This window comes from Ictalurus furcatus, chromosome 5 (assembly GCF_023375685.1).
Source record: "Ictalurus furcatus strain D&B chromosome 5, Billie_1.0, whole genome shotgun sequence".
NCBI lineage: Eukaryota > Metazoa > Chordata > Actinopteri > Siluriformes > Ictaluridae > Ictalurus > Ictalurus furcatus.
Window position 1 is genome coordinate 7,243,727 of NC_071259.1, and position 26,719 is coordinate 7,270,445.

The 26,719-nt window shown below is 37.3% G+C and overlaps 1 protein-coding gene across 1 annotated transcript in view; it reads left to right on the forward strand.

The window, feature by feature from the left end:
- Positions 1–26,719, forward strand: part of plch2a (phospholipase C, eta 2a) — a 143,125-nt gene that overhangs the window by 93,538 nt on the left and 22,868 nt on the right. The window contains exons 3-11 of the mRNA XM_053624536.1: positions 1,132–1,278; positions 5,031–5,274; positions 9,253–9,382; positions 12,581–12,751; positions 14,530–14,623; positions 15,964–16,167; positions 16,525–16,645; positions 17,696–17,867; positions 20,784–20,891. Of these exons, the coding sequence (XP_053480511.1) occupies positions 1,132–1,278; positions 5,031–5,274; positions 9,253–9,382; positions 12,581–12,751; positions 14,530–14,623; positions 15,964–16,167; positions 16,525–16,645; positions 17,696–17,867; positions 20,784–20,891 (1,391 nt within the window). The remainder of the gene's footprint in view (positions 1–1,131; positions 1,279–5,030; positions 5,275–9,252; positions 9,383–12,580; positions 12,752–14,529; positions 14,624–15,963; positions 16,168–16,524; positions 16,646–17,695; positions 17,868–20,783; positions 20,892–26,719) is intronic.

The following is a 26,719-nucleotide window of genomic DNA, read 5'->3' on the forward strand; positions in this document are numbered from 1 at the left end:
TCCATGTAGAATATTTTAAACTTCTTTATATTCTTAGCTTTGTGCATGTGGAATACTTTCTTTAATTCATACCATGTTTTAAATTTGGAGACTGAGATGGTCATGGCTAAACACTGATTTTGATTTTGTTTTGGGTCATTATATTGTTGAACAATCCATCTATTTGAGGCGACCAGGTTTCTACCTCTAAAGCATCAATAATGCCAATGAATGCATCGCCAAAAGTCTGATTTTCATCTCGTCTGACCACAACACACGATTGCAGTTGGTGAATTTCACATTCTGCATTTTGTAGGTTATTGTAAGGAAAGGCTTTTTTCCTGCAAAACCTTCCAAACATGTTTTTATTGAGATGGTGTTTGTAACATCTAGGGCAATGGTAGCTATAAAGTTTAGGCAGTGGTAGCTTAGTGGTTAAGATGTTGGACTGCTGCTGGGAAGGTTGTGAATTCAATTCCCAGCACTGCTAATTTACCAGTGCTGGGGCCTTGAGCAAGGCCCTTAACCCTCTCTGCTCCAGGGGTGCTGTATCATGGCTGACCCCAGCTTCCTAACATGCTGGACTATGTGAAGAAAAGAATTTCACTGTGCTCTACTGTATACATGATTAATAAAGACTCATTAATAAGTTCAACTAAATTGGCCTTATTATGTTTATGCATCCTTTTTCTGCCCAGTGTTATTATGCCCTCAATTATATTTAATGGTATTTTAATTGGTTTATGTTTTTTTTAAATATACATTTTGACTTGTGCAGGTCAACAACCATCGAAAATAATTTACGAATGACCATTTGCCTGTATTTATGTGTAAAATACATATTCATTAGGATTGTCAGTCATAATGCCATATATATTTTTGAGAGCAAAAAAATATTGTGGCTCCAGGACTATCAGGTAACATACAATGCACTACAGGGACTAATAACCACAGAATTACAGTACAAAAAATACAACAAGTGTAAGATTAACAATGTACTAAATGACCGTTTTAGTAGTAATGCGTAGTTGTAATCTTGGCAATTTGGGCATTTATGAGCAAACTATTACTTTAGGGCAAGGATAAATGTATTTTTGCTGTTTGACTAAAAATCCTCTATCCTCCTTCTTGTTTTCTCTTTGTCTCTGTCAGTGGAGAAATGCATGAGCTTTATGCAGACAGGGACTCAGATGGTGAAACTGAGAGGTGGCTCAAAGGGCCTGGTACGGTACTTTTACGTGGACGAGCACAAGTCCTGCATCCGCTGGAGGCCCTCCAGGAAGAATGAGAGGGCAAAAAGTAAGTGCCTGTTTCCTCTTTCACAGGGGTGCATTTATTTAATCATCCTGTCTGTTTACTCGTGTTTATTTAATGCTGTAAGTCATCTGTGCCTAAACAATGAGATTCTACTACTAACTAATAACTGCATGAAATACATATCGCATAGTATATTAACATTTGCATTTTACTTCATGTACACTACTATCCTTGTACCAGTTCTATATTTGACTGAACTGGGTCAAGAAGCTGACACATGTTTTTAATTTATGTGATGCCATTCAAATCGGGAACTGTATTTAAAACACTAACTTAAAGTGAGGTCAAGTAAGATCACCTATATTCATATAGCACCTCTAAATTAGTTTGCGCATATAGTATATTATATATAAATATATATAATTTATACTGTATATGTAATATAATCTGGACCAGATATAATTAGACCTGAGTCTTTAGTTTTTACTAAAGTTGCTTGGCATCTTGTGTACGTCTCTTGAAGTACAGTATACTTAAGTATACATATATATACGAAATGTTGGTATATTAATTATTCTAAGTAAACCCTTAGTGTAGTTCTCTCCAAGTATACATTAGGGGAATTGTACAGTATATATTGGAACAGTTCACTCTAATATAAGTAAGGAATAAAACACTGTAGGGCACGTCGATTTAGGAAATTAATCAAGGGTGGGGTGATGCTGTTGCTACCCCGTAGTTCATTATTGTTCTGTAACATAATGTATTATTCCAAAATAATAGTACTGAAGATGCTTGCCATGAAGGGGTTGAATAATTTTGAGACTGGAGAAATCATTATAAGTTTCAGTTGAATTTGGGGAAACCACTTGAAGCATTCGTTGTGTTGAACTATTTCAATTGCTTTTGTTTGATGTGTTCATTGCAAACAGCTGAAAGTCTGTACATTTTGACAATAAACCTGATTTGCAAGGGGGGTTGAATCATTTTGATTGCAACTGTACACTGCCAAAAATGCCATCTTAGCAAGGGAAAATATTTTCAATATAGTCAAATTTATCTAGTATTTTCTATTATAAGATTACACTGTCAGCTATGGAGGCGAAGACGGATGCAAGTGCAGATTAAGGTTTAATCACAAACAACACAAAACACAAAACATGAACTCTGAAACCAATGTTTATGTTTTATTCATGCTTATGTGTCTTACGGTGTATCGCATAAGCATGAATAAAACATAAACATAAACATAGAAGCAAGGCGCGCAAGTAAAGACGAAGAACGCAAGACAATGAGTGCTGTACAGTCTGTGGCTTAAATACCCGTGCTCATAAACCCCAAAGTGAATCCAGGAGTAACCAGTCATGTGACGTAGCAGTGGCTGCTGGGAATCGTAGTCTGGAGCTAGTTCCCGCGTGTCCATGACATACTCTAAACCAAATATAATATTATATATAATATATAAACCTATTTCTTGACATTTTTTAAACTTTATTCTATTTGGCTTTTTTCTAAGAAGAAATTCGCAATATTATCTGCTACAAGAATATTTCAAGCTTGAAATTACTAAAATAAGTATAAATGAAATAAGTTTAAAATGTTATATCTGGTTTTTTTGGGGGTTTTTTTTGTAACCCTATAAGAAATTCAGGAAACATTTGACTAAATTGAAGACATTTTTTTTTTACTAACTGTCAGTTTTGCAGTGTACCATAACAATTTTCCAGCACTAACAATGTTTTATTTATTAAAGAATGACATGGCGTACTTTCTGTTATATTTATTATAGTTACGTTAAATATTGTGGAATGTCCACAAAACATGTTAGTTCCTGCTATCACTTACATTATAACTGCTATAAACAGTCATTCCCTCACCATCTGCTCGTTTTTTCTCTCTTGAAGTTTGTAAGACTAACTGAAAAAAATGTTTTAAAAAGCAGCTTGACAGAAATAGCAAAGCCCTCCATCCTGAAGAGTTTCATCTCGGAAAAAAAAAAAAAAAAGTTATAGCTTTACCTCCGACACTTACAAAGCGCTGAAACTGGAGAATCCTTCCAAACATGCTAAACAAACATCTGCTCACAGAGTCCCTGTGTAAGGTGTTACTACAGAAATTATAATGCATTAGAAAAGACTGAATAAACTGAATAAACACCTTCCCACCAATCAGAATTGAGAACTGAGAATTCAGTGTTGTGGTGTAATAAACATTACTTACCAACTGCCATTAGCTCTTGCCAAGCACTGTTTACATGCTTTGATGCTGTGTTCTGAATTGCTCAGTACTGATGGTGGTGTTAAAACGACACACAAAGATCCATGTCTAAGTGATGGAGCTCGTTGTGAGGAAAAGCTCAGTGCAGCGATTTCCACAGCAGCCAGAATTAATCAGCTCCTTAAATTGCCTCAATAATTCAGCAGCTTTAACCGGAAAGGTTTCACCCTCTTCAACAAACCAAACGTTCGCCTCATGAATTTATGTAGCTCGACTGCACGTGAAGTATAAAGTGAGATTTGTTTTGGAGTTTGGGGAAGACAAACAAGGGTCAGAGGGAAAATGTCCAGCAATCAGACAGCCCAGCGATTCAACAGGCAGTTGTCTGCTTTTGCATTATTCCTATGTAACAGTGCAGCCTTCGAGGTCACTTCTTAGACGTGATATACAGGATGTATATTTTAATACATATACTGAACGAATTCTCACACCTCACGCCCCTCGATTACCTCGTTAGGATTCAGTATCCTCAGTGACAGAATGTTCTGCGGTGTGTTTCAGTATCAAGGATTATGATAACTGAGCGTTTCAGAAGCACCATCTGTGGACGCCTGTTAGAACATTCAGCTTTGTGTTTTCATATTATTACGGAGGAAACAAACTCTGTCAGTGCTCAGGCTGTAGAATAGTGTAATGTGCAGTAACAGTCAGCCGGTGCGGTGTTTTTCTGCTCAATACGTTTATATCATTGCAGTGTCTCATTTTCTAATGGAGACATTTCCAAACCTTTCTTTCTTTTTTCCTTTTTTCTTTTCTTTTCTTTTATTTCTCCTTCCTTTCTTTCTTCCTTCCTTCCTTCCTTCTATCCTTCCTGTCAATCTTTTTTAATGGGGATATTTTCAAACTTTTCTTTCTTTTTTTCTCCTTTTATAGTGGAGATTTTTCCAAACCTTTCTTTCTTTCTTTCATTTTTCTCTTTTCTTTTCTTTTATTTCTCCTTCCTTCCTTCTATTCTTCCTTCCATCCTTTTTAATGTAGATATTTTCTAACTTTTCTTTCTTTTTTTCTTTCTTTCTTTCTTTCTTTCTCCTTTTAAATTGGAGATTATTCAAACCCTTTCTTTCTTTCTTTCTTTCTTTCTCCTTTTCCTTTCTTCCTACCTTCCTTCCTTTATTCATTTAATGAAGACATTTTTACCTTTCTTTCTTTTTTATTTATTCTTTCTTTTATTTTATTTCTCCTTCCTTCCGTCTATCCTTCCTTCCATCCTTTTTTAATGGAGATATTTTCAAACTTTTCTTTCTTTCTTTCTTTCTTTCTCCTTTTAAAGTGGAGATTATTCAAAACCTTTCTTTCTTTCTTTCTCCTTTTCCTTCCTTCCTTCCTTTATTCATTTAATGAAGACATTTTTATTTTTCTTTCTTTCTTTTTATTTCTCCTTCCTTCCTTCCCTCCTTCCTTCTTTCTTTCTTACTTTCCTTTCTTTCTACTTTTCTTGTCAAACACTCTACTCTGTCCCACCACTCACACCAGACCTGTATTTGTCACATCCTCTGCTCTCTCGCTCTCGTTTGCAGTCTCCATCGACTTGATTCGGGAGGTGTGTGAGGGGAAGCAGTCAGAGATCTTCCAGCGGTATGCAGACGGCAGCTTCGACCCCAACTGCTGCTTCAGCATCTACTACGGTGAACATATGGAGTCTCTGGACCTGGTATCAGGTACAGGCGAGGAGGCGCGCACCTGGATTACTGGTCTTAAGTACCTTATGGCAGGCATCAGTGATGAGGACAGTCTGGCCAAACGCCAACGCACCCGTGACCAATATCCTTCCTTATGGAAAGCTTTATCAGTGACGCTACTGGAATATGATGGGCTTGTTCCCATCAGAATTGTAATTAATTAATTTATTTATAACAATGTGCATTGGATTCTGTAATGGTTACTATGAAGTCCCAGCTGCTGAATTTATTTATTTTAATTGCCTTGGAAGGTTTTTTGTTTTTTTTTAATGAAATTTATCTTTTAGCTTTGCAAGTTTGGCCTTCATTACTGGTAGACAGTGGAAAGCTGAAATATGTCACAATCCTAACAAATACATCCAACTGACTTAGACTAACGTATGGCAGCTAAATTACATTCGGTGTTACAAGGAACCCCACTATTTGTTCAGTTCTTTAAATATGTCATGGATATGTATTCCATAATGCTGCTAGAGCTTTTGCAGCTGCATAGCAATCAGGATCCATCCCCTGTCTATTAAAGCTTTATAGCTTTAATGACCTTGTATTTATGTTTTCTCTGTTTCTAGCATTCCTCTTTTAAACATTATAATCTGAATGCTATTCATCCATTCATTCATTCATTCATTCATTCATCTTTAGTACCTGCCTGGTCTGGGTTAGTATGTTTTAAATTAAGCCACTAGTTTGTTTATATTTTGGGAAATAGAACTAAATGAATTAATGGGCAGATGTAAACAAAAATAATACCTGTGTGAGCTTGGTAGGGGAAAAAACAGTCCCATGCATCTCTAGTTAAGACCAAGTATGTACTTGTGTGATGTAGCTTAGGTTGAAGAACTGTCAGAATTAAAATACTCATGTAAACATTACCAATCCTTTAAGATTCATCCATGTTCACTCTGGCATGTCTGACCTTTTTTCTCGCTATCACACCAAAAACTGTTTAGACTTCCAAAATTCTCTTGACTTAGATTACATTTCTGAGATTTTCCTTATTTTATTTTTCTTATTCTTTCTTTCCTACCTGACCTTCTATCTTTTTAAATGAACACCCAATGAACAAATGAGGACAGCTAAACTTAGATGTTTATGTTGTCTATGCCAGCAGGACATTTTTGCATGTTGAGCTCATTCATGTCTCAGAGGTGATCAATCTTATGTCTTATGTATGGCTTTGCAGACATAAATGTAACTTAGACTGCCTGAAAATGTGCAATTTGTGTAGTAATATATAACACATGCATTAACTCAGGGTGTTAGTGTTAGTGGAAAGAGACACGAGGGGTTTAAATGACAAACGTAATCAGGGGTGAAACACAAGACAGCTGAGAACAATGATGACACACATACGGGAAACAACCAATGACAATACAGGGGCGGAGACAGGACATAAACCATAACAAAAGCACATGTAGAAAATAAACAAACTCAATGTCACTGAAGACCTAAATAATTATAATTAGACCTGAGTCTTTAGTTTTTACTAAAGTTGCTTGGCATCTTGTGTACGTCTCTTGAAGTACAGTATACTTAAGTATACATATATATACGAAATGTTGGTATATTAATTATTCTAAGTAAACCCTTAGTGTAGTTCTCTCCAAGTATACATTAGGGGAATTGTACAGTATATATTGGAACAGTTCACTCTAATATAAGTAAGGAATAAAACACTGTAGGGCACGTCGATTTAGGAAATTAATCAAGGGTGGGGTGATGCTGTTGCTACCCCGTAGTTCATTATTGTTCTGTAACATAATGTATTATTCCAAAATAATAGTACTGAAGATGCTTGCCATGAAGGGGTTGAATAATTTTGAGACTGGAGAAATCATTATAAGTTTCAGTTGAATTTGGGGAAACCACTTGAAGCATTCGTTGTGTTGAACTATTTCAATTGCTTTTAAATTGTTTTTAAAAGTGTGTGTTCGCTAAGAGCTCCGCATCGGGCTCGCGCTTCGGGTTTCCGAGCTCGCTGCATGCTACAGCGCTAGCTAGAGGGGAAATCGTGACATTGTTGTATTTACCAATACAGTGCAGAAATGAACGCTCCATGCCCTGATGCACACAAGCATTGTTTCTGCAATTGGTTTTATATACATTTATGACTAATTGCCAATTGCAATTGTGTGCATCTAATTAAAATACTGTTCTAGGCTGAATGTAACAGCCGGAATTGCATGCACACTTTCAACTACGTCTCTTGACTTTTGTAAGCCGCAGTGTGATGCTCAAGCGCCGTCCTCTCATTACACAGAAAATTATCATTAAACATGTAAGATTCCATGTGCTGTTTTTCCCTGTTTAATGTAGAGCAATGAACTCTTTTTACCAGAGGGTGCCCATATACAGTGTTATATACAGTGTTTTACGATCTAAAAAAGCTTTAGTTGTGCTGTCCATTTTATCTCTGTAATAATGTTATTGTGGAGAATGTGAATTGTTTGGCCAGCAGAGGACTCACACCCCTCCTCTTTCCCATCACCCTGCTCACCATCAACTAAACACAGAATCACAATACTCTACACACAGAAACCCAACACTGTCCCCACTAATCATATGACAGACCTTCAGCCGTAAACTTATTCATTTGTTTATACTGATTGGAAATGTCTGACAAGTCAATTTCCATTTTGCTGGTGGAACAGAACGCCAGTGTACTATGAGTAAGGGTTCAATATGATGCACGATACATGTGTACAAACAATAGCAATGGAATTGCTTTGTTAAGATTTGCCTTATTATTTAAATAAGGAAGTTACCAAATATTGTATGGATTGTGTACGTATTTACAGTAATGCTCTGTGAATTTTAAAAAATAGTAATACTTATAATTCCTACTACTTTAAAAGAGAATAGAACCACTATTGGTTGGATATTAACTATACGGCACCTTACATACTAATACAAGCACCACACACACTACCATGACAGTGTCAATGATTTATTGAAAATGGCCCAGTGATAGACAGTTGAGCTGCAACAACTAATCGATAAAATCGATAATAATCGATTATGAAAATCGTTGTCAACGAATCTCATTATCGATTAGTTGGTCTATGCACAGCACGGGGTGCGTTTACTCACTATGTTACTTCTGTTCCAAAGACACGCATCGGAGAGTAAATACTAAAGTTGTGTCCCAAATGACGTACTATACACTTACACTATGCATTATGTACTCTACCGTCTAGTGTATGAATTTTAGAACGGTAGTATTGTCTCAAAAGGAACACGAGCGGTTTTTTTTACTAACCGGAAGTGTAAGCCGCTTCCTAGTCGACGGTGCATGATGTCATACGCACGTAATGCGACGCCGCTAGCTTTAGCAGATACCCAGAGTCACCGACAGTGACTTTCTTCAGTTTACTGTTTATGTCAGCATTACCTTTTATAAAAAGTAGTGCATAAATACTATTATATAATATACACTAATATATTAGTTTATATTATATACAAGTATGTATGCATTATTTTTATGGATGCACAAAAAATTCAACTACAGTCCTAAATGAATAATATATATCTGGTGTGTGTGTGTGTGTGTGTGTGTGTGTGTGTATGTATTGGGTTCTTTTCAGTCTTATATAATTGGACAAACAGTTGTGTAAAGTTTTAGTCTGAAGTTTATATTTGTAACACTCAGTTTGTGGATTTTATTTTAAATAAACGAAAAAAAATGGTACTGAAAGTCCCCCCCCCCACTCCGATTAATCGATTAATCGAAAAGATAATTGTCCAGCTAATCGATTATGAAAATAATCGTTAGTTGTAGCCCTACTTGCCAGTAACTATACAGTAGGTAAGTGTGCTTAGTGACCTTGGAACACGTTTTATTCATTCTACTGCCATTCTGAGTAACCTTGTCTTGGACATCATCTTCATATAAGATCTACTCATTTCTTGTGTTTTGTATGCAATCTGTATGCTGGTCTAAATGTCATTATTATGCTTTCCTTATAATATACTGATTGACTCAACAGCTGTGTGTTTGTAGTGTAGTGTAGTGTGTATTTTATGTCTGGTTTGTGATGTTCTCCTTAACTGCGTGGATCACGTGGCTGAAGCAGACTTTCACAGAAGCTGACAAGAACGGAGATGGCAGCCTGAGCATCAGCGAGGTTCTACAGCTCCTGCATAAGCTCAATGTCAACTTACCCAGGCAGAAAGTAAAGCAGATGTTCAAGGTAAAGCACATCTATGGAGGAATGAATTGTGTGTGCATTTGTGTGTGCAAGGCAATTGCTCACCCGTCATTAATAGTAGATTTAGTGCATTGCTTTGTAAGAGTATTTCTCTTGGAAACCCATTTAGATTTGATTGAGTCCTGTGATTACAATTGCAAGATACTATGTAGTGTCAAAGAAATATATTACTCCTAAGCCATATTTGGTAGGTATAGCTCATATATTCTTATATCAGCCTACTGGCAATAAATATCTGCTGCACCTTTATAGGTCAAATGGTTGCTCGACTGGCAAAAGCTTGTATGTGCTTGTATATCTGTCTCTCTGTGATGTCCTGCTTCTCCCCAAAGCCATTTCCCAGCCAGGCCAGATTTGTGTGTGTGTGTGTGTGTGTGTGTGTGTGTACTGTACAGTACATCGTTGAGATCTCACCTCAGCCGTTTGTAGGTCGCTAAGCTTCACAGTCCATCAGGACCCACCCCATCTGCTGTAAATGAACACAGATGGCCATCATTGTAAGACAGAATAAAGCACACCAATCTGGCCTTGTGCTGTCAATGTGTGTGTGTGTGTGTGCCATAGGAGAGGTTTTAGACTGGGCTCTAGTGTCTTTTAAGTGAAGTTCTCTACCTATACATTTTTATTTTTTTTTGCCAAAGGATTCCTGAATGCTAGAAGGTCATTGCTTTGTGCAGGATGATGGAGTAAGTCACATCCCCACATGAAAGTTAAATGACATTACAGAAGTAAAGCAGAGATGCATTCAGCATCCTTAAAGTGCAACTGAAAAACTAATTCGCCATGATCTGTCCAAAGAATCAGTAAATATCTCAACTATACATTAAGGTTAAACTAACACTTTTTTGTGATCAATATCTTATATTGACTTATAACTACTCCTTTCAAGAAAAAGGGTTCTTTCTTCAGAACAAGTGTGAAGGATGACTTCTTGGGGGGGGAAAAAAGAATAGAAGAATTAGTGTGAATGTTTCCCTCCTGCTCTGGTGTTCAAAGTGTTGATGACCTGTTTTCACACTCTGATACTCAGCAGTTGACGATCATGTTCTCATGGTCTTGCTCATTCCCTCTGCTTGGGTTTTCATCATCAAGTTTTGTTCTCAAGACTCGACAACAATCATGAAGTAGAATCCCAGAATTTTGGACTTTTGTCATTATTAATCGAAAATGATGTCAGTAGCACCTTTTAGCACCATTAACCACTGCGCTATTGTTTTTAATCGCCCAGCATAGCCACCTTCACAGCAGGTTGTTGATTGGATATTAATAAAGACTTAAAATATCATACAGGGTGGTGAATGAGCAGGGTCTGGGAAATCTTCCAATGCAAGTTGCACATACTGTTGCTTATGCTCATCCACAGACATTAAGGCTTGGTAATAAACGTTAGTGAGTAAATCTCATAGCTCTCTGGCTTTCACACAGACAATTTGGTGCAGCAATTAATCAATGCCATAGTCAATTCATTAGGATAATATTAGCAGCATTCAATTATTGTTTAAATTAATGTGTTTATTGGCTAAAACAGACGTCACACCGTCTGTTTAACAACAAACTAATTACACAAAATGTCTTTACTATCTAATAAGGCGGGAAATGTAGATATCTAATCAATGTAAAATAATCAAAAACAAGTACTGTACCAATTCCCCTGTGAACAAACTAATTAAAAAGCTGATATTTCTCCAATACAAATTTGCTGTTCGCTGTCAATGGCTTGTTTCTAGCATGTTAAGTGAAGTGTTCAAAAATCTCATGAGTAAATGATACATGTGACATTCATGTGACTTTTCTGTATCGGCTTTCTCATGTAGCCTTCCAATGTCTGGAATTCTTTACCCAGGAGCTATGTTTCCCGTCCACACCATAGTCTTTTTCATTAAATCCTAAGTAAAGCCTAACAGCAAAATTAACCCGCTGAGATTCTTCCCTTATTGTGTGCTGAAAAATTATTTAACATTACCTAAGGGGGCAGATCTAATAATTATAGAGGGTGAGCAATATCAATCAAGCTGAGGTACTGTAAGAACCCTGTTTTATGCTGATATACCTACAGAAAAAAGTCTATAACAAGTCATTAGCAGGTCTGCAAATTATTGCTGTTAAGGCAATACTGGCTTCGGGTGAATCTAATGAATATTTAGAGCAGCCGAGTAATAGGCGGTTGAGAATCAACAGCATACAGTCATCCAACATACAGTCTAGCAGCATGTTTTGAGCAGTTTCAGACCTATCTTTGTTGAACTGTGTTTGATACAGCAGGTGTGTTTTAGCATCAGCGATGCACACACAGAAGAGTTAATATCATTACCGAGGTTTGCCAGGTTTCAGCAGAAATTTCCAGCCCAACTACATCCCACACAAAAGATCTTAACTAGCCCAAAAAATTCAGGCACTGGAAAAAAGTGAAGAAAAAAAACCGCACATTTAGTCTTTTTCTCAGCCTTTAAACAAGGTAGTGCACATTTCTGATGCACAGATATTATCCAATCCGTAAACCCTCTTTCCCTCTCCCAATCTTTGATTATACTGTATCTTAACATAGAAGAGGTTCTGTACATCATAGGCACACTGTCTACACTTACAAAAAAGTCTTTCTTTGCAGAAATTTATTAGATTTAATCCTGATTATTTGCTACAAAACAAGATCTTGGCAGCCACTATTTTTAAACTAGTCCAGTTTGGAGTAAGAGAAAAAAAGGCAAACCTGGCCATCCTGTCATTAACTGTCCTGTCCGCTGCTCCTCCTCCAATGGGGCAGTGTGATTCCTACCCCAATGGGTTTCTGTTTACATTTGTTGCTGTTCCAATTTTTGACCACTTGGTGCAATAATAACTCTCGCTTCTCCATGATTACACAACATCTAGATCAATGGAACATGGGCTTATATTTGTCTTTTTTCATTAGTGGACATTCAAAAGAGGTCATTTAAAATATATGTTGTGAATGAGGACTTTATGTAGCTTAATATTTGTTGAATGGCTGATACAGTATACTGTATGGTGGGCCTCTGCATAACCTTCCCCTATGGACAAGCTGCTTTTGTTCACCATAAACTTTTACAGTTGTAGTTTCAACTTCTGAGTCCGACTCCAGAAATAAAAGTTCATTGGACATCTTTGTTTCAGTGTCTTACAGTATATTGTGTATTTTTGTGCATGGTGTATTCTTTCTTATAGGAAGCAGACACAGATGATAACCAGGGCACTTTGGGCTTTGACGAGTTCTGCTCCTTTTACAAGATGATGTCGACCCGGCGAGACCTGTACCTGCTGATGCTCACCTACAGCAACCATAAAGACCACCTGGACACAGATGATCTGGCACGCTTCCTTGAAATTGAGCAAAAGGTGACACTTTATCTGTTTTCAACTTTGGGAAATGTGCCCAACATCTATTTTCAGGTACTTCAGGCACTAGAAAGTGTTTGTATTTCCCCAGTTTTCTCCTCTAATATGCATCTCTTTGGCACTTTCCCAAACTCATGCCTGTAATTTGATCAGCTCAGTGATGAATACGCATCCCGAGTCTTGCCTGCTAATGGCTCCAAAGGTGTTTTTTTGTTTGTTTGTTTTTTTTTAAAATGAGACTTCTCTGGAAGCCTCATTTCTTCTTGCTCTGCTGCGTTGCTTCCTTTTTTCTCTCCCACACAAACACACAAATACACGCTCCAAAGATCATCTATGGTACAGCAGCCTCTTCCAACATATTATTACTATTATTCAGACTTTTTGCATAGGCGTAATTTATACTGGTGACATACCCCAGGCTTAATATTGTCCTTAAGCCTGTCCCATGCTAAAAATTGTCTTGGGTTGCAGCATTTTTATGTAGATGTGAGCTATTAAACTTAGCCAAGAGAATCAAAATGAGTGAAAGGACAGAGATTTAGCACTGACGAAATGTCATATATTTTTGGATATTTGGATCAAAAACAAGGAGAAAAAAAAAAATTAACAATGAACAGAAAGAGAAAATAAAAACTGGATGCAACACATGAAACGATTCAACCTATTTATTTCTATAATTATAAATTGGTTTGTTTATGTTTTTCCATCTCTGTATTTCTGACTTTTTTGTTTTGTTTTTTGTTTTTTTTGTGTGTTTTTTTTTGTGGTATCTTTAATTATGTGCCTTGTGAAACCAAACCAAACCGTAGCAAACACTAGACTTGGCAAGCAGATTAATAGGTGTGAAAGCGATTATGTATAAATTCAGGTTGCCAGATTGGATTGACTGTTCCAATCCAGTCACAGCTTGACTACAAAAAATCTCAAATTATTATGTCAGCACAGACCCAATCTGTCGACCTGGGTAAAAATACACACTTTTAATCAGTAATGCAGTTTAATGGTCCAGTGCACAACAGGTTCAGCTTTTAAAAAAGGAAATGCAAATGTATTAACTAATATCTTTTAGTGAAAGATTTAAAAAAAGATAATGACGTGAGTTAAAAGTAAAATGAATTGAATCAGGATTGTTTCTTGCATCAGAGAAAAACTAATATCATGGAAAATATTTATTAGTAGCTTCGAGCATGTGATACACAAAACATTGTGTTTGGAATTAAATGTTAAGAGACACACACACACACACAAGTCCCAGTACATGGTAACTGCGTGAGTATTTATCCCTGACCTACACTTGAGAAAACTGAATTAAATTAACATATAATTTCAGCAAACCTTACCAGGCTCCCACATGAGTGACAGATCAGTGTTAGCCCCCATTAGAGCTCAGTATTAGTATGTTGATGATCAATTTGTCTTCATTTCTAAAGTGAAAGAAGAACTAAATTAGTCAAATTTTGCTTGTGGTCACAAGCTAGCAAACATTGGCAGTAATGCACACTGTGTATCACTAAATTAAGACTCATCCCTGCTGTGTTGAACGTGGCCTGATGCTGATGGGATGGGATGGAAATCTGATTGACTAATAAAACCAATTTAAGGCCAAGCTGTTAGCCAGTCTGATTCCAGAGCGAGCCATTTTCATGTGGTAGGGATTAGGTGCATTCGGCTGTTTTGTTTTTCACACTTTGTTCCGATGAAGCGCAAACTAATGGTTGTATAGGGTGATTTTTTTTTCCATTTCTTTGATATTTATCCTGTATTCATATTTATTTCAGATGACAAGAGTCACAAAAGAGCATTGCCTTGAAATCGTCGCCAAGTTTGAACCTTGTCCTGAAAACCAGAAGCAGGGGGTTCTGGGTATCGATGGTAAGATGAGATCTGTTTCTTCCTCAGAGAATATTTCAATAATAAAGTTGGCTAACAAAGAAAATGAGCTATTCGAGATGTACAGAAGTAATTTAGGTCTTTAAATTAGGCTGTTGTAAGCTGAATTGCCTCATCTAGTCCAAATCTAAATAAAAAAAAAACTTTATTTAGCATATCCCTCGGTCTGCAGTGAGTGGTTTGTAGAAGATTAAGTATTGGTTTGTTTATGCATAACTTAATTGAAAATTTCATCAGCTTAGTCCTCTTGGGCCTATAATCTACCTGCCCTCCATATTTTAGTGTTTTCCGGCTCCCCAAACACCTGACTTAACCAAAAGCAGTAGATAATATACAGGCCCTGTCTGAGTTTAAAATGGTAATGCAAGAAATGTAAAAAGTGCATGCAACAATGCTCTAGAACTTTTTTTTTTTGCTTTGGTATCCTGTGTACACTTTGTGTACAATAGATATGTAACTGAATTTGAATACATTTTTTGGATTCAACAGATAATGTGTTCTAAACAAATATACTGTAATTACAGACATGAATAAGAGGTGTGCTACTTGTATCGGTTTGGTCCCCCAGTCCAAAGACATGCATGGTAGGCTGATTGGCGTGTCTAAAGTGTCCGTAGTGTATGAATGGGTGTGTGAGTGTGTATGTGATTGTGCCCTGAGATGGACTGGCACCCTGTCCAGGGTGTACCCCGCCCTGTGCCCGATGCTCCCTGGGATAGGCTCCAGGTTCCCTGTGACCCTGAAAAGGATAAGCAGTAGAAGATGGATGGATTGAAATGTAAAAGACACCAGTTTGCTGCATCCCAGCTTCATAGTAGATTCCAATCTGTTCTGATCTTTCTGAACTAAAGAAAATCTGATAAAATTTTATTGTGTTGCTGTAATCAATAGTTCCCTGATTTTGGAAGGACATGCTAGTTTTGAAAGATAGTTAGCTTATTCAGGCACATTAGAGAGAAAACTTGCCAGAAATTTCCACAGGGCATCTGGTTGAGATATACTATTCAGGAAGTTCAAGAGTTGAATAAAGTTATGTTCTGCAAATTCAAATTTTATTAAAAAAAAAATAATAAAAAAAAAGACTTCTGGTCTAGACCACACCCACTTCCGGTTCAAATACAGATACAGATAGCAACAGAGTATAAAAGTTTAAATAATCAAAACTTAAATGGACTGGATGTATTAACAACTTTAGTATTTGCAAACCAACTTGGGACAAAATCCAATCAAAATGGCACATATCTGTCCTTTTACATACCTATGTTGAGAGGATTCAGTGGCCATGTGTTTCAATCAGCTCAAAACTAAATTCTACGCCTTAGGATTTACGAATTACATGCGAAGTCCAGCTGGAGACATCTTTCAACCCGAACACTATGAAGTCAACCAGGACATGACTCAGCCGCTGTGTAAATACTTTATCGCCTCCTCACATAACACTTACCTGATGGGGGACCAGCTGATGTCTCAGTCCAGGGTGGACATGTATGCATGGGTCCTGCAAGCAGGCTGCAGATGTGTGGAAGGTCAGTTTAATTTGGGGAATAAATGGTAAGACTTCAGTGCACACCTGTGCGATTTACATTTCTGATACAATTCAATTAAATTTTCTTTGTATAGTGCTTTTTACAATGGACGTTATACAATAGACAGTGGAGTGCAAAAGTATTCAACCCCCTTGAACTTTTCCCATGTTTTGTAATGTTACAACTTGGAACTGAAATGGACTGAACTGTGATTATATGTCATGACTCTTCACAAAATAGCCCTTATAATACTTACACAAGCTACTGTACATTAATGTTGAGTGGATGAATGTTGGTCATGTCATGATTGAACCTGAATGCTGACTGTACTGTAAACTACTGTATGTTATCTTCCAGTGGACTGTTGGGATGGACAAGATGGAGAGCCAATCGTACACCATGGCTATACTTTAACATCCAAAATCCTTTTTAAGGACGTCATTGAAACCATCAACAAATATGCATTTGTCAAGAATCCGTAAGTCTAACCTTTAGAGCCTTAATAATTTCAGTGAAAAGCGGTGCTTGCTTGGTATGCATACATTAGAATAAACAGTGTGTATGTGTGTGTGCTTGTTTGTGTATACGCTGCGTCCTGAGATTTCATTAGCACCAGCACCGCTAAAGGTGATAATCCCATCAAGATGCACCCAGTCAGGGCTCTTGTAAACAGAACAATATTTTTAGACATCTCTCAACATCTCTCTACAACATGTCAATTTCAACACATGGCTTGCTGTTACAGATCTTGTTCAGTGCATTGTTGGGGTGGGACTGTTAAACACATGCAAAGAAATGCTGTAGAGCAAAGGTGCCTTCAAAATAATGAAATTAAATGTTTCTACATTTAAATAAAAATAAAAAAATACAGTAAAGAGCAGTAAACAGTAGTAAATGAAACAAAGTCAATATTTGGTGTGACAAAAAAAGAAATAAAATTAAAATCGTAATCTCCGGTAGAATTAGTGCAGTTTTGTAAGGAGATGAGCTGTAAGTTTTATCGAGCATCTCGCAGAGCCAGACACGGTTTTTCTGGAGACTTTTACTGTCATACTTGCTTCTTATTTTTACAGCAAAATCCATCAGCCTTCATTATGTTTTATTATCTGAAAAGTGTCTCTTACCACTTAATACGCTGCTTTCTTTACTGGCATACAAACATTTTTCTGTAACATTTAATTTCGTGCTGGAAAACAAATGTTTTGGAATGTAAAATGTACTGACTCGATAATGTAGAAGTCATAAAATAAATAATCTATAACAAAGTTTGTACTAAAAAAAAATAGGGTGCCTAAAACTTTTGCACAGTACTGTATTTCAACATGTACTGACCCTTAAGGTTCTTATTTATGCAGAATGCTAAAAAAAATATATAAAAAAAAATAAATCAGATTATTTGCCAATGCCAGAAGGTTTTTTTTCACCACGGTTTCACCTGTTTAGTTGTTGTCAATTTCTATCCTGTTTTGTCCACAACAATTACCAGCTAACATGTACTTCTGTTCCCATCTTTGCTTTCCCTCTTCAGGTATCCAGTGATCTTGTCCATAGAGAACCACTGCAGTGTTCCCCAGCAGAAGAAGATGGCTCAGTATCTGGTGGAAATCTTGGGGGAGAAGTTGGACCTGTCATCAATCAAAGTTGACGAGTCAGGACTCCTGCCCTCACCTGATTCCCTCAAAGGCAAAATTCTTGTCAAGGTCAACTTTTTATTTGTATTGAATTTACCACTGCTACTGTTGTTCAAGAAAAAAGTTATCCTTTGCCAGTTAAATGAAAAATAGAAATGATTTGAGACAGTGGTATCTTCATAATAGCAGATTGTTCAATATCAGTTTCTTTGACATTTCTGGAGGACCATTGTACAAGGACATTTGGTTCACAAGCCATCAGGTTGGGACTAGAGGTGTGCATCAGCGCTGGAATCTCATGGCGCGCAACCAAAAGTTGCACAAGCAGGAGTTGTTTTGTTTTTTTGCTTCTTTTTTTTTTTTACATTTAAGCACTGAGATATGAAACTTGTGGCAAAAAGAAGACCGTATGCATTAACATGAACATGCATTAACATCTACAGCGTTCATTCATACATCATTACATCATTACGTTCAACAATTCATTAGAAAATTTCATGGGCAAGTACAAACAAAAACAAAAGTAACTGTTCATGCAGGATTAAAACAGTCCCATGCACATCTCCACATCTCCAGGCCAATTATGAACTTGAGTGATGTAGCTGAGGTTGAGGAGCTGCCAGAGCCAGAATTCACACCCAATGCATTTCTATCTCTGGGCTCTTTCCATTGTTTTTTAATGTTTAGTCGTCGGGTTCTTATCTCACTTTTTAAAAAAAACAACTTACAGTTTAGGCTATGCCCTTTCCAGGTTTAAATATGAATACAGATACGTATATGGATAATGGAAGCACTAAACCAAAACAGATACAGACAGTAGCTATGTTTCCCGCCACATACTTTTATGTGAATTTTGAGAATTATGTGCTCAATTGAGGCAAATAATTCTTTTTATTCGATAATAAGACATGCACATAAACTACAATGGAAACACAATTTACTGAATAAATTCCTTGATGTGCATCGAAAAATTCTTTGCCTCAACACATCATGTGATGCCATTTGGGGGCGGTTGGTCGGCATAACTGGACTAACCAGCAGACCAGTCTCGTTGCACAGCATCTCAAATGTTTGTTTTTGTGTCATTCTGAAATGCCTGGGCCAAAGTCTGTCGTCGAAATGATTTGGTATAATTACCTGCCAGAACTGTCTCACACCAATCTGTTCCCAAATATCAGGCATCTGCCTCCAATCGCAAGGTAACAAGAGGTTTGTGATAACGTTTGGCCTGCAAACAAGTCATTTATTATATTGGGAAAAAGAGCTACAGTGGCTTTCCCGGTTGCAAAAGCTTCCATTTGTATTGATACTTTGCAGTTTCCCCGGAAGTGACGATTTTGTTCTCATGAGCACACATGAGTTATTAGTGAATATTTTATGCGATATTCCAATTTTGTGCATAAGTTAAATTCGCAACTTGAATGGAAACATAGCTAGTGTCATTGTTTTACACACCTAATCTGTACACAATCTCATTTAGCAGCGAGTTTCAGTTTGAGGCTCCCTGGTTGGTTTTTTTTGTTGTTGTTTTTTCCCCCAGCCTTCTGTGCTATCCATAATGAGGCTCTTACATTATCCAGCTTCTTTCATCTTTTGCTAAAACACGACTCCAAATAACAGCTGATATCCAACCAACGAGAAACCAGGCCACAGGACTGATGGTGTAGTTTAACACAGAGCCGGTACTATAATTGGAAGCCGGCCTACACCGGTCATTGGAGAGTTGGCTGAAAACTGGGCCGATGAGCAGTATTGACAAATTGCATGGTTCTGGCTCTGAGTCAATGAGCAACTCTCCAGCTGCAATCTAAAACCCACAGCTCTTTTTCTCTTTACTGCTTGCCAGAGGCTTCAGCTCAAGCCAGATTTGCATATCGTCACTTTTTCATCCATGTGCATGCATTATGACATTAATTGCCCCGCTTAAGTTTGACTACATTCAATAGCAATCCTTATTTCCACTTGATCTGGCATCCAAAAGATACTCAGCCTTCCAAGAAGCCAGTATGACCAGTAACCTGATGTGATATTATCGATTATACTTCTGCTATCCACATTATCTATTACTTGGGCCATAAAACTTAAGTTAGATTTTGCACAAATTTCCAGTATCTTCATAGTCTAAACGTGCCAAATTAGGTGGGAAAAAACAAGCCAGGATTCTTGAGATTTAAAGCTGTATCTGAGGGATATAAAGCTTATACTGTAACTGAGTTTGATTTGCACAGTATGAATCAACATACAGTGGAAATAAGTGTCGTTGCAGATTAAAAGGGGGGGGGGGATCATGCACAGTTATCACTCTAACCTGGCAAGCCTTTACCTTGTTAAACATTTCAAAATCAATTGCTTTCGACACGAGCAGCTCTCTGACGCTATGCCAAATCGATTGTTGCTCTTTAATACCAGTATCCATCACCTGCCTGTCCTTTTGTTAAACTCTCCACAGACCAGCGCTCAGCCTCACCAGGCGGTACAGAGCAGTGCTTTTATGGGTCTGTCAATCAAATGATTACTGATAAGTAAGTCAGAGTGCAGACAAGCCCCCCAGGTCTCATTCACCAGACTTTGAGACAGCAAATGTGCTCTGTTTTCTCAAGTGAAAGAAATGTTACCTAAAGAGTTATGTAGCCTTATTAGCGTCAAAGCCCCTGGTGATTTCTTTCTTTATTTTTTTCAATTGTTAATTATTACAATGGAGTTAAGAGGAACTGATGTCTGTGGAAAAAAGCTTTAAATTTTCTTCTTTGTTCGGACTGTGATCGGTTTGTATATTATATCAACTTTCATTTGATTGGAGATTCTGAATTGTGTTAATCTGTTACGTCAAAATCCCAAAAGTATGTTTGTGTGTAGCTGATACCTCACAGGTTTGTGATGTCAAGTAATAACAGAGGCCAGACCTTACCTATCACTTTGCAGTGAACTTGCATCAACAATGATGTATTTTGCTTTGGGTTTGTTTTTCTTTCTTGCCATTTACAGGGCAAGAAACTGCCCGCAAACATTGACGAGAACGCAGAGGAGGGTGACGTGTCAGATGAGGACAGCGCTGACGAGATGGAAGACGACTGCAAGCTGATGAATGGAGATGTAAGTTCCATAGTTCTTAAAGCACGGTCTGTGTTTCCCACGGGTCCACAGTTTCATTATTTGTTGGCTAAACATGCCATTTTTTCTAACTGGATGCCTGACTGACTAATCCATAATTTCGAAATGCACATATCTGGGACTCTTTAAGGACATCTGTACTGTAGTTGGTGGTATAAAATATTAGCAAGGCACTTCGCTAACATTTCTGGCGGGTTTTCATGCATAATCCATAATCAACCAGGCAACTGTTTAAGAACAGCTGGTAGTCAGCATTGTATCATGTCCATCATTAAAATAGCTGTATATGCGCCAAACAAAATGTCAGACCTATTTTATCACAGGCTGATGTGAAATTAACTATCTGTCTAGGCCTGTCAGAATGAATGGACGAATGTTTATAATATGTAAACATTTAAACGCATAAGCTTTTACATAGTTAACACTCTTTTTTGGCTGCATGTACAGTCATTAAGTCATATCCAATGGAGTGAGCATATAAGAATAGGAAGCCATTTGTCCTAGATAAATAAGAGATGATGATAATGTAACCCTGTGGTTACACCAGCATGTAGCAAGTCACTGATTTCACTTGATGACCAAACCCGTTACTGTTGTCTCTGATGAGAAATGGTAGTAGCCACAGTGCCCTCTACCAATATTGGCACCCTTTGTAAATATGAGTAAAGAAGGCTATGAAAAATTGTCTTTATTGTTTAAACTTTTGATCTTTTCTTCAAAAACTTCACAAAAATACGCTGCTCTCTTGGATAGCAAATTGCAAACACAACACAGGTTTATAAAAAATATATATCTTTGTTAAATATAGGTGTGCAAAAATTATTGGCAGCCTTTTAGTCAGTACATTGTGCTACCTCCCTTTGCCAAGATAACAGCTCTGAGTCTTCTCCTATAATGTCTGATGAGGTTGGAGAATACATGGCAAGGGATCTGAGACCATTCCTCCATACAGAATCTCTCTAGATCCTTCAAATTTCAAGGTCCATGCTGGTGGACTCTCCTCTTCAGTTCACCCCACAGGTTTTCTATGGGTTACAAGTCAGGGGACTGGGATGGCCATGGCAGGACCTTGATTTTGTGGTCAGTAAACCATTTTTGTGTTGATTTTGATGTATGTTTTAGATCATTGTCGTGCTGGAAGATAGAACCACAGCCCATTTTAAACTTTCTGGCAGAGGCAGCCAGGTTTTCATTTAATATCTGTTGATATTTGATAGAGTCCAGGATGCCATGTATCTTAACAAAATGTCCAGGTCCTCTGCAGAAAAACAGCCCCAGAACATTAAAGAGCCACCACCATATTTAACCGTGGGCATGAGGTACTTTTCCATATGGTTACCTCTCTGTGTGTGCCAAAACCACCTCTGGTGCCAAAAAGCTCTATTTTGGTTCCATCTGACCATAGAACCCGATCCCATTTGAAGTTCCAGTAGTGTCTGGCAAACTGAAGAAGCTTGAGATTGTTTTTGGATGAGAGTAGAGGATTTTTTCTTAAAACCATTCCAAACAACTTGTGGTGATGTAGGTGATGTAGGTGATGTAGACCTAATTTGAATTTAGACAATTTAAATTCAAGTGTCAGTGAGTAGATGAATAAAAATCAAACTGAAATAATGAAGTTCATGATAACAGTATGATAGTGCCTCTTTATTGCTGAAGAACGCAACAATTTTATGTTGTTTATACAATGCAAAATCAGAGTGTACTACTACTACTAATGTCCGCTTTGTCTGTGGGAGAATAACGTTATATGGCTGGTTATTATTTCTGTTTTAATCGTGTGTTAATGGTGCTATGATAGATTTTCCATGTCATAGAGGGTTTTAAGCAGAACCCCTTTAGGTAGAATCTTTAACTATCCAAAGAACCTTTGAATAACTCTTCTGTTAATGTTACAGAATAAAGTTTGTCAAAGGAATAAATGGTAATGTCATAAAAAAATAAAAGTTTAGCCTAATATAAGATTGTGTCGTGACCTGTAAATGTAATGACCCCCCCATACACACACACACACACACACACACACACACATGCATACACACACTTGAGCAGTACTATTCTACTTGTAATCATGCTTAATCCCATGATTAATGCCATTTTTGTAATAGCTAGATAAGCGTGTGTATTTAAGGAACGCTGAATAAGTGTACGCGGGGTTTTTTTTTTTAGTTTCAGAGTTCCGTAGCTGTATAATAATGTATGTGGCAGTGCCTTTGCGTGTCCAGATCTATAATTCCCTGCTATTTTTATAGTAAAGGTCAGTTCTATCACTCAGTGCAAAATAAAGTCATGCACGTATCATTATAACAAAGGATTATGAAAGGATTTGTTTTTTTCCCCTTTTTCTTCATGTCAGTCTGCTTTTTTTACTGCAGAATGTTCAGTTTGATTTTTTATTTTTTTTTACATACAGTATTGGCAGTGTTGTACTTTCAATATAAGGTGTTGTTTATCATATTCTCTTTGAAACGTGTGGGTTTTATTTATTTATTTATTGGTATTACAGACCATCTGAATGCTCATTATTTGCAGCTTGTTACAATACAGACTGGAAACAGTCTGCTTATACACACACACACACACACACACACACACACACACACATATATATATATATACACACATATATATACATATACATATATATATATATACATACATACATACATATATATATATATATATATATATATATATATATATATATATATATAATATTTAATCACAGTGCATCTAGACTACATTTGTCTCTATTTTCAATTCTCTTTGAAACTCAGCTTGCATGAAGTGTCTCGCGTGTAGCCCTCTTTTCTTGTTTATCCCCCCCCCTCCTCCTCCTCACAGTTCTAGCTGGAAGACACAGTTATATGATAAATATTTCAGAAGGAAACACTACTCTTCCTACACTATGACAGCTGAGAGAATCTTCTCGAAGGTGTCAGAAAGAAGTGCGAGCTTGTATACAACCCCAATTCCAAAAAAAGTTGGGATGCTGTTTAAAATGTAAATAAAAACAGAATGCAGTGATTTGCAAATCTCATAATCCCATATGTTATTCACAATAGAACATAGAATTGAATGTATGTCCAATGCTTTTCATGTACATATGTACATATAAAATGTTTAAACTGAGAAAATGGACCCTTTTTAAGAAAGAAATAAGGTACTTTTTAATTTAATGGCCAGAACACGTCTCAAAAAAGTTGGGACGGAGGCAACAAATGCCCCGTCTGTGAATCTGGAGAAATCTCTGTGCTCAAGGGTGAAAATCAATATTGCATGCCCGTGATCTTCGGGCCCTCAGGCGGCACTTCATTAAAAACAGGCATGAGTCTGTAATGGAAATCACTGCATGGGCTCAGAAACACCTCCAGAACTCAGTGTCTGTGAACACAGTTCACCGTGCCATCCACAAATGTTGGATAAAGCTCTACAATGCAAAGAAGAAGCCATATGTGATCCAGAAATGCTGCTGTCTCCTCTGGGCCAAAGCTCATTTAAAATGGACTGAGGCGAAGTGGAAAACTGTTCTGTGGTCAGATGAATCCAAATTTGAAATTATTTTTGGAAACCATGGACGCCGTGTCCTCTAAACTAAAGAGGAGAGAGACCATCCAGCTATTTATCACCGCTCAGTTCAAAAGCCTACATCTCTGATGGTATGGGAGTGCATTAATGCCTATGGAATGGACAGTTTGCACATCTGGAAAGGCACCATCAATGCTGAAAGGTGTATACAGGTTTTAGATCAATGTATGCTTCCATCCAGATTCCATCCCATGTTTACTTCTGAGAGACTCTGCCTCTCTAAGATACTCTTTTTAGACCCAATCATGTTACTGACCTGTTGCCAATTAAACTAATTAGTTGCAAAGTGTTCCTCCAGCTGTTTCGTTTTTAGTAACACTTACTTTTCCAGCCTTTAGTTGCCCCCGTCACAACATTTTTGAGATGTGTTGCGGCCATCAAATTCAAAATGACCATTTTTTTTTTCTTAAAATGGTACATTTACTCAGTTTAAACATTTGATATGTTTTCTATGTTCAATTATGAGTAACATATGGATTTATGAGATTTGCAAATCATTGCATTCTGTTTTTATTTACATTTTACACAGTATCCCAACTTTTTTGGAATTGGGGTTGTAATTAAAATGGGAAAAATAGTGGCTAACTAGCTAGTTAGTGTTTAGAGCTCGTGGCAAACACAAGACCCACGAGTCAAATCCGACCCACAGCCTCATTTCATTTGGCCGCCGTGAACTTCAAAAAATAATAGTGAAACGGCCTGTGCTTAGCTAAAACTGTCTGACGAGTCTCACTCGAGTTAAACATAGTCACTCTCAGTTTCTGAATGATTTGATTAAGATTGAGGATGATGATGGTGACAGTTTGTAGTAGCTCGATTCACTTTGGTAGTGCTCGTAATGCCTTATTTATGCTTTCTCTCTCAGTAAATGCCGAAGCTGAGCAGGATAAGTGCTGAGCAAAAAAAAAAAAAAAGTGAAACAGCATAACACACCTGTACAAAACCTGGTCTAAACTCATAAAAGTAAAAGTCACAAAACAGTGTTGTAGCTTTGAGTAACATTGTGCCTTTGGATTCATGGTAATCAGATTTCTTGTGTGACATTAAACACCTTAAACAATGTAAGACTCATAATGATTAATTTCCCAAATAATCTACTCAGTGTTATGCATTTTCATTTCTCAACTTAGAAAATCTCAAAAAGACTAAAAGAAATGCCAACATTTCTATACATAGACTCCAGAAAACTCTGAAACAGGCATGCTCATATTCACTCACAAACTCAGAGACACGCCCACATGTCCATAATACAGATATGAATCATGTCCTCTCAGGCCTGTGAGACTTTACTGCTCTACCTTGGTGTTCTTGCTGAGACGTTCCTTAGGGAGCTTCTTGGTCCTAACAGGCATTTGTTGGACTTTAGCCTGCTCCTTCTGCTCCTCTACCTGGCTGGTGGTGTTCGTGCTCCAGGGATTCTGTTTTACACAGAAAAAGAGAAGGAATTAGAGACACCACAGAAATAAGATTTATATTATGTATGCCCAACTTATTAATAAGCTTAGTGTCTTACATAGAAACAGAAGGGTTCAACGTTCTCCAGCCCACCATCCTCAGCGTACATGAGATCACCCCATGAAGGCTTTGGAGGTGCTGGGGGTGTGGATGAGGGTACTTCAGACACGAAATGTTCGCTTTTCTGAGACTGTAAATCCTTGTGAACAAGGATTTAGGCCCGACTACCAAATTTGCTAATTAACATAGCTGTAATTAGAGTGATATTTGCTTACAACTTACCATTGTCTAAAGAGGATGATGTGAAAATGCGAATAAAATATGTTGTAGCTGAAATCTTTCTTGCTGTGCGATGCATGTAGCTGCATGTTTATGCTCTGCTGTTCAGACTTGCAATTGATCAAATCTCACTTTTTATGTGTCCCCTCAGATGTTCTAGAATTCTGCAACAAAAATTCAAAACACTAATTTCAGGGAGGTGGCTTCAAACATCACACAGCCACCCAACATATATGAGCAAGGACATGACATTTTATCATGACAGAACACAACTATTTATTTGACAACATATTGCAACTATTTATTTAACTATTTAGACACACTATTTACACACGCTAATGCAAAAAGCTTTTCTGGTATATGCAGAAAATATGTACTTACACTGTTTCGTATTATATTATACTATATTACTGTATTATTCAACTCATGGAGTCATTTTTTTAATTCAATAACTACTTTACACATGTCTACGGGGAGTTTGGCCTCAT